This window comes from Macaca mulatta, chromosome 2 (assembly GCF_049350105.2).
Source record: "Macaca mulatta isolate MMU2019108-1 chromosome 2, T2T-MMU8v2.0, whole genome shotgun sequence".
NCBI classification, from domain to species: domain Eukaryota; kingdom Metazoa; phylum Chordata; class Mammalia; order Primates; family Cercopithecidae; genus Macaca; species Macaca mulatta.
The window spans coordinates 151,377,252-151,389,391 of NC_133407.1; the positions used below are offsets into that span (position 1 = coordinate 151,377,252).

General features: G+C 44.0%; 1 protein-coding gene across 5 annotated transcripts in view; it reads left to right on the top strand.

Moving 5' to 3' along the window:
* MKRN2 (makorin ring finger protein 2) overlaps nucleotides 1-12,140 on the top strand; it is a 27,958-nt gene continuing 15,818 nt past the window's right edge. For 3 of the 5 annotated variants that reach the window (XR_013414161.1, XM_015130207.3, XM_077993480.1), the window contains exon 1: nucleotides 1-90. Coding sequence is in view for 2 of the 5 variants with exons in the window: in XM_015130207.3 (XP_014985693.1) it covers nucleotides 65-90 (26 nt within the window). In the remaining 3 variants the exon portion in view is untranslated. Of the gene's footprint in view, nucleotides 91-10,356; nucleotides 11,053-12,140 lie in introns of all 5 variants that reach the window. The other 2 variants (XM_077993479.1, XM_077993478.1) reach the window with 2 other exon arrangements.

The window sequence follows — 12,140 nt, forward strand, 5'->3', positions numbered from 1 at the left end:
AAGGCCGAGGCGGCAGCGGCTGCGAGAGGCGGCGGCACGACGACGGTCCTTCAGCCCAGCCACCATGAGCACCAAGCAGGTCACTTGCAGGTCAGTGCGCGGGTTCCAGGAGCGCCGGGCCACTTCAGGCCGCTCCCCCAGGCCGCAGGGGTGCCGGTGCGCGCCAATTCTGCCGCTCGGGAACCTGAGGCTAGAGCGGGACTCGGAAAGTTACTCAGCTGTTAGCAGCGGGGGCTTTGCGAGGCAGAGCGAGCGCCGGCCAGAGCCGGGGATCCGGGGGATGCATGACTGAGACGCGGGGCGAGGCCAGCGCTGGGGGCTACGCCGCGAGTTTGAAGCGTGGCCCCTGTGGGCTGGGAGGAAGGACGTCCTAGCCAGGGCCGTGCAGGATGCTGGGCCTTGTGGGGAGGGCTCTGGGGCTTACGGTTTAACTGGAAAAGACTTGGAATTGATTAAAGGGACCCCAAGAGGACGGTTACAAATGGGGATACCACGTGGGAGTAATTTGTTAATAGATTATAAGGGCCTCGAAGTTTGGAGAATCCAGATGCAATCTAAACTTGCAGAGAGTTAGCAAGTAAAAATTGTTGTGTGGAAAATAATAACGACAGATAGCATTTTCTGAATATCGGTGAAGCGCCCTGCATATTTCCAAGTGCTTTATATTCATTATCATCAGACTTCACAGTAAGACAACTTAGTAGTTATTATTACCATTTTACAGCGCAGGAGACTGAGACTGAAAGAGGTTGACACTCTTATCTTACTGAGAGAGCCATTTACGAGGAGAAATGCCACGGTAATGGATGGTTTGTTGTAGAAAATAGAAAGCCAGATAGTTACACTGCGACTGCTCCTGTGAAACAGAATAGTGTGGTTGTGTAACACCCTCATTCCTTGGTCAGCTTGTGGCTTACTGGTAATGGAGTCTAGTCCTATTGAACTGTATGTTTGGAAAACGAAAATTGAATTGTATGCTTGGAAAAGGCAAATTTCATTTAGTATTTTTTTTGTGGGAAACATTGCTTAAAAACAATTGTAGAGTTTGTGGAATAAACAGTTTATTTTCTGTGTTGTTACTTCTCTTCATTGGTATGAATAGTTGAGACGTGACTGTGTAATAAGTTTCCTATTAGTAGTAGTGTATATTAACTGTTCAATTTATCCAAGGCCCAGGTGGCTTATGTTAAGCTGTTGTCAGAAATTTGCACCTAGTGTCTATAAGAAGACTTTTACTAGGTTATTTGTACTAGAAGGTGTTTTGTGAAGACGGGTTTGTGTGTGTTTATGTATTTTTATTTATATAAAGTTTCTCCTGCTGGAGGAGGTATTCCTAGGTCATTGTGCACTGTAAAGCAGCTTGTAGCCACCTAGAAAAACCTCTCTATTCCTCCCCTCGCTCTATGGTTTAGTTCCACTATTTATTCCCGTACCTGATCTAAGAAGTGTCCACAAAACAGTACACATTTATGTAATAATGCTTTATAATTGAATCTCAACTCTGTAGTATCTTATTTTACAAATAAGGAATCTTATGCTCAGAAAGACTTGACATTTGCCTAAAATTTCACACCTTAGTAGAGGCACAAGACCTAAATCAGGATCATCTTGGTTTCTCCTTGTATACCTGGAGATAGCTGGACCTGAAAGCTTTAATTCTGTTTCCCAAAAGGGGTGTTCTGCAGGATGTTGCTCCATATAAATGAAGATTGGGTTGGAATGTTGAGAAGGGATCACTTCTGTTTAAGTGCTAACTAATGTTTGTTGGGGACTTACAATGTGCTGGGGCTCTTAGGTGCTGTAGTGTATAATCCAGCAACCAGCACTATTCCACAGATGATAAAACTGAGCTTCAGCGTTGAAGTCACTTGCCTAAGGTCATTTAGCTTCCAAGTGGCAGAGGTATGAAATCAAAGTTCATGCCCTCATAGACTGTAGGGCCTCCAGATAAGTGTCAAAATGCTAAATTAAAATTTCTTTACTGCAGGACTTTTCAAAGCTTTTAATATGTTCCCATGAAAGGAAACTCATACAAGGATACGTAAAACTGCAAAGACGTTTACTCACAAAGGGGTGTAAAGGAGTCAGGGCTCCCGATGACTGCCTTGTCAAATAAAAAACATAACAGGTGTTTAAGTGAGAAAAACCCAAATTACCAAGAGTACCAAGTTTACATTAGTGTGTTTACCATAAACTTTTCTACCAGCTTATCTACCAAAAGCTTTTCTTACTTTATTATCTCATTAACAAAAGGCTTATCTCCAGATATTGATAATTTATAGGAAATGTTCAAGGTATGATTTATTTTGGGGACCAGATCTAAGCAGGGTGTTTTTTTTTTTTTTTAATTTCAGGTCACAAAGTTTTAGGTTTGTTTTCCTGACTGTAGGATGTGATGTACATGTTTATTTTGAATGACAGCAGAATAATGTCAGTTTTGCTTTCAATCTGTTAGGTATTATGTCTCTCCAAGAGATGCTTATCAAATGCTAGCAGTCTCAAACCTAATGACAAAGACACTCCGTGTTTTTATTGCCTGGAATGGTCAAAATGACTGCTTGTACAGTTATGCTGTCAGTCAGCTCTCCTGATTCCTTGACGTGCCACTCTATCCAGAATCTCAATCTGTGCATCATTTTTGCTGATTCCCCTCCCCTACAACCATCTCCCTGTCTTTCAGTCTGTTTTCCAAGCCCTGGGGGAGGCCCTTATTATAGCTTGGTAACCAGTTTATTTCACCCTCTCCTTTTGTGATAGAGCTTCCCTGCATCTCATAATCACTATTAGAAGACACAGGATTTCATTGTCCTAAGATAGTCAAGCTTCGGGCTTTTGATTCTTTGAAAGTCACAAAACATGGGGGATCTTTTCAGCTGGCAGGGGGTAGGCAGAGTTTGAGCCCCAGGGTTGGGCAGTTCTAGATTCTAATCCTCATACCACCTGTGCCACAACTGCCTCATCTGTGAAATGAGGATGGTAATGCCTAACCGGCAGGGCTGTTTAAAAGTTAAATAATAGCAACAAACCATTTATTTTGTATTAGGATGAGCACTTACATGCATTTTCTCAGTTAAACGTCCCAGTAGTTTATCAGAGCAGTCTGTGAAGTAAGTGCAGTTATTATAATCACATTACAGATGGGGAAACTGAGGCTTGGTGATTTAAATAACTTGCTCAGGGTCACATAGCAAGCAGTCTGACTTCAGTGTCTTCACCACCACACTGTACTTCATTTCATCCCCACCTCTAATCAGTACATTTATTGCAAGCCTGCCACAGTGCCTACCATTTGCTTCCTTCCCCCTCAGCGGATCTGCTGTCACAAGGATTACAGCCATAAAATTTTAGCCTGTGAAAATATGTAGGAAAATGTAAAGAAAAAATGACACTGAGGATGCAAATTACCTGTATATTTGGAAGTGATTTGCAAAAGCGTTTTGCTAAACAGAGAGGCAACATTGAAGGGCCTGTAAGAAACCAGATTGATTGTTTCGCTCAGCACTGCTGCTGCTGGAGCTGCTGGTGGTTCTGTGGCCAGCAGTGAACCTGATATGCTCTGCAGTGTATAATAGCCATACTGTCTGAAACAGTCTTTTGGGGTTACCCGGGGTAACACTCCTTTGGAGTGTCCCCCAGAAAGAACCTACCTGCTCTGAGTCTCCAGCTATGCACTTCACCCGCCTAGTCGTCTCTCCCCTCCTCCAGTTCATGTCTTGGTCCTCTCTCTTGGAAGATATGAGGGGCAGTTTGTCCATCAGGAAGGGTTAGCAGTTGGAAATTCATTACAAAGTGCAACATGAAAGGGGCTTGGAGTAAGATCAGTATAACATAGATGGAGAGGAATGACTATAAGCACAAGACAGAGATGCCCCAAAGGACAAGCAGCATGTGCTCTAGGTGGCTTTGTGCTTGTCACTGGGGAGTGTAAATGGTGACATATGCTACAAAAATAGGACTGGGCTGACTTCACCTCTTACATAACTCTTGTTTCACACTTGCCTTTCCTGAAGGCAGTGATGGTGGTCTAGAAATTATTTTTGAATCTGTTTAAATCTCAGCTCAGTCATTTACAGAAGCGAAGTGGCTTTTATGAAGTCACCAGCTTATAAATGGCAAAACTAACTAGAAGCTCTGGTTGGCAGTTAAATATTTGTATTTTAGTGGAAGAGATGATTAGTGCAGTTTGGAAGGCAAGTTTTCTGGATTGGACCTATGGAAGGTGGAGGTAGAATTATAAAAGGCATCCTTGTAGGAGACCACTACCTAAAAAAACTTTCCTTTTGTCTGCCTTGTTAACAAATAGTATCTGGTAGATGGCCTGTGGTAGTCTTCCACCCTGGTTCTTTCAAGAAATTTTCTGTTCTAATTTCTTCAAAAGAAACAATACAGTATTGGCTGGTGCAGTGGCTCATGCTGTAATCCCAGCACTTGGGGAGGCCGAGGTAGGAGGACCACTTGAACCTTGGAGTTCGAGACCAGCCTGGGCAACATAGCAAGATCCTGTCTCTACCCAAGAAAAGAAAAGAAACTATACAGTATTTATTAGATATCACTTTTGTGTAACTGCTTGTGTTGCCACTTTGAACCTGTCCTCTTTCAGTATTTATGAGTTTACTAATCCTGATACCTCTTTGTCATTCAGACTTGGCTCTTGGCACTGAATTTTTTTTTTTTTTAACTATTATACCTTCAAAGATTACCATGTTTGAGGACAATTGAAATATTGCAGTCTTGAGTAGCATTTCTCAAAAAGAATTCTCAAAGTGCTGAGATGTATACTCCACTTTTGTGTTTGGGATCTCCAAGACCACCCCAAATCCAGAGATTGTCTAGAACTGGGACAAGTGGGTCCCAGGATTCAGCTGTACTCAAGTCTGAGATTATTACCATATCTAGTAAGGGGTCACAGCCAGATCATGAGGGCAGAAGACACAGGGGGTCTGGAGGAGCCTGGGTGCAGGCTTCCTGCATCTGTCCCTCCCTGAGAGGGCCACACAGCAATGAAAATGCAGCAACATTTGTCCAAGGAAGCCCATTAGAGATTCAGTGCCCAGGCTGGTCACCTAGGCCAGCTCTGCCTAGCATGAACCGAAATTCCAGACTCCCAGAGGAAAGTAGGTTTTCAGCATGAACTACATTGTACATCAGTTTAGACACAGCGAACCACTCTCCATCATTTAGGGAAAATTTTGTATCTGTGTGGAGAACTGTTACTAGCTGAGTTCCCAGATGCCAGGCAAGGGGCAGCCTCGGAAGCAGACCTTCCCAAGGATAGCAGTCTCAGATCTGCTATGTAACTCTCTTCTGTGTAGTTATAAAATCGGTATTGTAAATAACCGAAACTCTAAGTTTCTAACAAAAAGTGCCCTTAGTTTCCCAGCTTCTGTCTGTGCTTTTTTAAAAAATAAAACTATAACAGCCTTATGGCAAATTACTGCATAATGTCTGATCTAGTGCAGTGGTCCCCCACCAGTCCATGGCCTTTTAGGAACCAGGCCACACAGCAGGAGGTGAGCAGTGGGCAAGTGAGCAAAGCTTTATCTGTGTTTATAGTCACTCCCCGCCACTCACATTACCACCTGAGCTCCGCTTCCCGTCAGATCAGCAGCACCATTAGATTCTCATAGAAGCACTAACCCTGTTGTCAACTGTGCATGTGAGGGATCTTCGTTGTGTGCTTCTTATGAGAATCTAATGCCTGATGATCTGTCACTGTCTCCCATGACCCCCAGATGGGACCATCTAGTTGCAGAAGAACAAGCTCAGTGTCCCACTGATTCTACACTATGGTGAGTTGTATACTTACTTCATTATATATTACCATAATAAAGTGCACAATAAATGTAATGTGCTTGAATCATCTTGAAACCATTCCCCATCCCACCATTCCGTGGAAAAATTGCCTTCCATAAAACTGGTCCCTGGCACCAAAAAGATTGGGGACTGCAGATCTAGTGGTATGCCACAAGAGGGTGCTCCGTGGAGAAAGCCTATCTGACTACCTGGCAAAGGCTGTAGGATGGCACCACTGTATAGTCACTTACGTCATGAGGTCCAGTTCTCATTTCGTAGGCTCAGAAATTTGGTTTTGTTAGTGTACATAGGGGTGGCTCATACTAGCCAAACTCATGAGAGACTGACTTATATACTAGAATATCCTTTTATAATTTCCCTGGGAAAAAATAAACTGTCAGATATGTCTGGTCAGCACTTCCTCTGCTTTTGGGGAGAGGAACAGGTGGAGAATTCTCGTCAGAGGTTTCTGATTAGGGCGGATGTGCAGCATGTTCACTAGTACCCTTTCTCTGGAGACACCAGCAGTCTGGGCCTCTTGGGCCTTCCTGGAATGCCATACTATTCCCTCCTGTTGTCTAGTTCTTTTTTTTTTTTTTTTTTTTTCTGAGATGGCGTCTTGCTCTGTCGCCAGGCTGGAGTGCAATGGCGCAATCTCAGCTCACTGCAGCCCTCTGCCTCCTGGGTTCAAGCGATTCTCATGCCTCAGCTTCCTGAGTAATTGGGATTACAGGTACCCACCACCACGCCCGGCTAATTTTTGTATATTTAGTAGAGACATGGTTTCCCCATGTTGGTCAGGCTGGTCTCAAACTCCTGACCTCAGGTGATCCGCCCGCCTTGGCCTCCAAAAGTGCTGGGATTACAGGCGTGAGCCACTGTGCCCGGCCTTCCTGTTGTGTAGTTCTATTCTGTTTTCCACTTTCAGACAACACCGTATAAATGGTTAGGTTAAGGCTTTCTATATCTGCTTGCATTTAGTAATATTCTAGCTGTGCCTTCCTGCAGTTATTCCCAAACATTCTTCATTAGAGAACAGATGTTCCCAACTACATCTTCCAGAGCACTAGCTTGAGAGGATCTGGGGCCCCAGATTGGGAAGTGCCATAGCATGTGGATGCCACTAGTGAGTGAGCCTGGGGGCTGGAGGGTATGAGGAGGCCTTTTGGATCAGCCAAGACTCATGCTGGTCCATGAAGGAAGGTAGGTTATAGTAATTCAGTGGAATGAAAGATATGGGCTACTGTGTTTTACACAAGGGCCACGATGGGGATGAAGGCAGCATGATAGGGAAACTGATTTTGTTGGGGAAAGGTCAGGGCTATCTGGAAAGACCAGACTTGGAGTCCTCGTACCTAGCAATTAAATCTTCTGTAAGTCACCTCACCTCTCTGAGCGTTGGCTTTCCTGTTTGCAAAAATAAAAAGAAAAATATCATATATCTTACCCTCAAGGATCACTACTCTTAATATGCTAGTATATATCTTTCCAGATTTTATTTTGAGACAGGGTCTCACTGTGTTGTACAGACTGGAGTGCAGTGATACAATCATAGCTCACTGCAGTCTCCAATTTCCAAGTTCAAGTGATCCTCCCACTTCAGCCTCCCTAGTAGCTGGGACTACAGGTGCACACAACCACAGCTGGCTAATTTTTGTATTTTTTGTAGAGGTGAGGTTTTGCCATGTTGCCCAGGCTAGTCTTGAACTCCTAGGCTCAAGAGATCTGCCCGCCTCATCGTCCCCAAGTGCTAGGATTATAGGCATGAGCCACTGTGCCTGGCCCCAGATTTTTTTTTTTTTTTTTTTTTTTTGAGCTGGAGTCTTGCTCTGTTGCCCAGGCTGGAGTGCAGTGGTGCGATCTTGGCTCACTGAAACCTCAGCCTCCTGGGTTCAAGCAATTCTCCTGCCTCAGCCTCCCAAGTAGCTGGGATTACAGGTACCCACCACCATGCCCAGCTGATTTTTGTATTTTTAGTAGAGACGGGATTTCGCCATGTTGGCCAGGCTGGTCTTGAACTCCTGACCTCAAGTGATCTACCTGCCTCAGCCTCCCAAAGTGCTGGGATTACAGGTGTGAGCCATTGCGCCCGGCTGGGTCTGATTTTTAAAGTACATATATGTATACATTTATAATCTTTTACCAAAATGAGATCATACTGTATACACTGGTTTAAAGAATTTTATTGTGAGCCGGGCGCAGTGGCTCACGCCTGTAATCCCAGCACTTTGGGAGGCCAAGGTGGGTTGATCACGAGGTCAGGAGTTCAAGACCAGCCTGGTCAACATGATGAAACCCCGTCTTTACTAAAAATACAAAAATTAGCTGGGTGTGGTGGCAGTCACCTGTAATTCCAGCTACTTCAGAGGCTAAGGCAGGAGAATTCTTGAACCTGGGAGGCGGAGGTTGCAGTGAGCCGAGATCATGCCACTACACTCCAGCCTGGGTGACAGCAAGACTCCATCTCAAAAAAAAAAAAAATTACTGTGGTAAAATTTCCGTAAAATTTACCATCTTAACTATTTTTAAGTTTATAGTTCTGTTACATGCATTCAGATTGTTGTGTAACCAATCTCCAGAGCTCTTTGTCTTGCAAAACTGAAACTCTGTGTACTACCCATTAAAAAACTTCCATTTCTCCCATCCCCAGCCTCTGACACCTACCATTCAATCTACTGTCTGTCTCTCTGAATTTGACTACTCTAGGGACCTCGTAGAAGTGGAATCATACAGCATTTGCCTTTTTGTGTCTGGTTTATTTTACTTAGCATAATGTCCTCAAGGTAGCATGTGTCAGAATCACCTTTCTTTTTAAGGCTGATTGTATATGGATAGACCACGTCTTGTTTATGCATTCATCCATCAGCGAATGCTTGGGTTGCTTCCACCTTTTGGCTATTGTGAATAATGCTGCTCTGAACATGGGTGTCCAAATGTTTGTCTGAGTCCATACTTTGAAGTCTTCTTTTTTTTTTTGGAAACTGACTCACCATGTTGCCCAGGCTGGAGTGCAGTGGCGTGATCTTGGCTCACTGTAACCTCTCCCTCCCGGGTTCAAGTGATTCTCCTGCCTCGGCCCCCAAAGTAGCTGGAATTACAGGCGCCTGCCACCACACTCGGCTAATTTTTGTATTTTTAGTAGAGATGGCGTTTCACCATGTTGGTCAGGCTGGTCTCAAGCTCCAGACCTCAGGTGATCCACCCACCTCAGCCTCCCAAAGTGCTGGGATTACAGGCCTGAGCCACTGGGCCTGGCCTGAATTATTTTGTGTCTAAACCCAGAAGTGGAATTACCGGATCATATGGTAAATATATTTTTAATTTTTTAAGGAACTTCCATACTGTTTTTCTATAGCAGCTGCACCATTAACTATTTTATAATCTACTCTTCTCAGTTAATTGTGTTTAACTTTCCATATTAATAAATTTTCATTTTATACCTAGTCTATACTCACATTTGTTTCAAAATACCTTTCAAAATATCTGGTTTAAAAATGTCTTTTATATCTTGTTTGTCGAAACCAGATTCTAGTCCAGAGCTAAGTATTGCATCTGGTTATTATGTCCCTTGTGTTCTGTCTGCTAACCTAGCATTGTCCCTTCCCCTTTTTCTCTTTTCTAACAGCTATTTCTGAGGTATAACTTACACACCATAAAATTTACCTGTTTGAAGTATACAGTGCAAAACTTTTTAGTGAATTTACAAAGTTGTACAACCATCACCACAATTAAATTTTAGGAAATTTCTATCACCCCCAAAAGATCCCTTGTGCCCATTAGCAGTCACCCTCACTTCTTTCCTCCCAACCCTAAGCAGCCACTTAATCTACTTTCTGTCTCTATAGCTTTGCCTTTTCTGACATTGCATATAAATGGAATCATGCAACATGTGGTCTTTTGTGTCCGGCTTCTTTCACTCCGCATCGTGTTTTCAAGGTTCATCCATGTTGTAGTGTGTGCCAGTACCTCCTTCCTTTTTATGGCTGGATAAGAGCCCATTGTATGGATAAATCACATTTTGTCTGTCTGTTCACCAGTTGATGAACATTTGGATTGTTTCCACTTTTTGACTGTTATGCATAATGCTGCTTTGGACATTCATATACAAGTATTTGTGTGGACATGGATTTTCATTTTCTTGGGAACATTCCTAGGCGTAGAATTGTTGCATCATATGGTAGATTTATGTTTACATTTTTTAAGAAACTGTCAACCTCTTTTCCAGACTCAGCCTCCTTTAGTTATGTGGCACTTATAAAGAGAGTAGGCCTGGGTCCCAGGTGCAGCTTCTTTTGTGTTTATTTGGTTGTTTTCTCGAGATGTCTTTCATAGGTTGTCCCCAGTCTCCTGTAAAATACAACTATGAACTGGAAGTTAGATCTGGGGTTTTGTGGATTCAAATTAATTGTTTCTGGCTAGAATATGTCATAGGTTGTTTTATACTTCATTTTGGGTCGTATCAGCAGGTACGTATTTTTTTTCCAAGTCGATTTTGGGTCCAGCATCATTTGTTGAAAAGATTATTTCCCCCACTTACCTTTTTTTTTTTTTTTTTTGAGACAGGGTCTCACTCTGTCACCCAGGCTAGAGTGCAGCAGCACGATCTTGGCTCAGTGCAACCACCGCCTCCTGGGCTCAAGCGATCCTCCTACCTCGTCTTCCTGAGTAGCTGGGAGCACAGGCGCACACTATCATGCCTGGCTAATTTTTTGTATATTTTTTGGTAGAGACAAGGTTTCACCATGTTGCCTAGGCTGATCTCAAACTCCTGAGCTCAAGCGATCCACTCACCTTGGCCTCCCAAAGTGCTGGGATTACAGGCATGAGCCATTGCCTGCGGCCTATGTGTGGTTCTATTTACAGGGTTTTTTGTTTGTTTTTTGTTTTGTTTTGTTTTGTTTTGAGATAGGGTCTTGCTTTGTCACCCAGGCTGGAGTATAGTGGTGCAAACAGAGCTCACTGCAGCCTCTCTCCTTCCTGGGCTCAAGCAGTCCTCCCACCTCAGGCCCCCAAGTAGCTACCGTGCACGACTAATTTTTATATTTTTTATAGAGATTGGCTTTTGCCGTGTTGCCCAGGCTGACCTCAAACTTCTGGGCTCAGGCAATCCTCACACCTTGGCCTCCCAAAGTGGTGGGATTACGGGCATGAGCCTCTGAGCCCAGACTATTTATGGATCTTTAAAGAATCCCTGCAGCCTCCCTGAACTCCAATCTCTGTGATTTGCCTGAGGTTCCAGGACCTAGAATATGCCTCCAGGTAGGAAGTCAGACTACATATGGGGCTTACTTCCTGTGTTTTCCTTCTCTTGAGGACCAGTCCTTTTTTCTATTGTCTGAAAGCAGTTGTTTCACATAAATTGTATCATTTGCCAGTTGGGTTTTTTTTTTTTTTTTTTTTTTTCCTTAACAGTGAGAAGCCAAGATCCATGCTCCTTGGTAGTCAGAAGCAAAAGTTTGTTTCTCTCTCTCTCTCTCAGATGGTTTCTATTCTGTGTCTTTTTTTTTTTTTTTTTTTTTTTTTTTGAGACGGAGTCTCGCTCTGTCGCCCAGGCTGGAGTGCAGTGGCCAGATCTCAGCTCACTGCAAGCTCCGCCTCCCGGGTTCACGCCATTCTCCTGCCTCAGCCTCCCGAGTAGCTGGGACTACAGGCGCCCACCACCTCGCCCGGCTATTTTTTTGTATTTTTTTAGTAGAGACGGGGTTTCACCGTGTTAGCCAGGATGGTCTCGATCTCCTGACCTCGTGATCCACCCGTCTCGGCCTCCCAAAGTGCTGGGATTACAGGCTTGAGCCACCGCGCCCGGCCTCTATTCTGTGTCTTTAAGTATTCTGATATTTTCCTTTGTAGTATCCCATCTACTAAACTCATCTAATGTAATTCTCATTTCAGACATTGTATTTTTCACTTCTAGAAGTTTCATTTGTTTTTTGTTTTGTTTTGTTTTGAGATGGAGTTTCGCTCTTGTTGCCCAGGCTGGAGTGCAATGGCACGATCTTGGCTCACTGCAAGCTCTGCCTCCCGGGTTCACGCCATTCTCCTGCCTCAGCCCCTTAGCTGGGACTACAGGCGCTAACCACAACGCCGAGCTAATTTTTTTGTATTTTTAGTAGAGACGGGGTTTCATCATGTTAGCCAGGATGGCGTCGATCTCCTGACCTCATGATCCGCCCACCTCAGCCTCCCAAAGTGCTGGGATTACAAGCATGAGCCACCGCGCCTGGCCCTTATTTTGTATTTTTTTTAGTAGAGACAGGGTTTCTCTATGTTGGTCAGTCTGGTCTTGAACTCCTGACCTCAGGTGATGCGCCTGCCTCGGCCGGATTACAGGCATGAGCCACCACGCC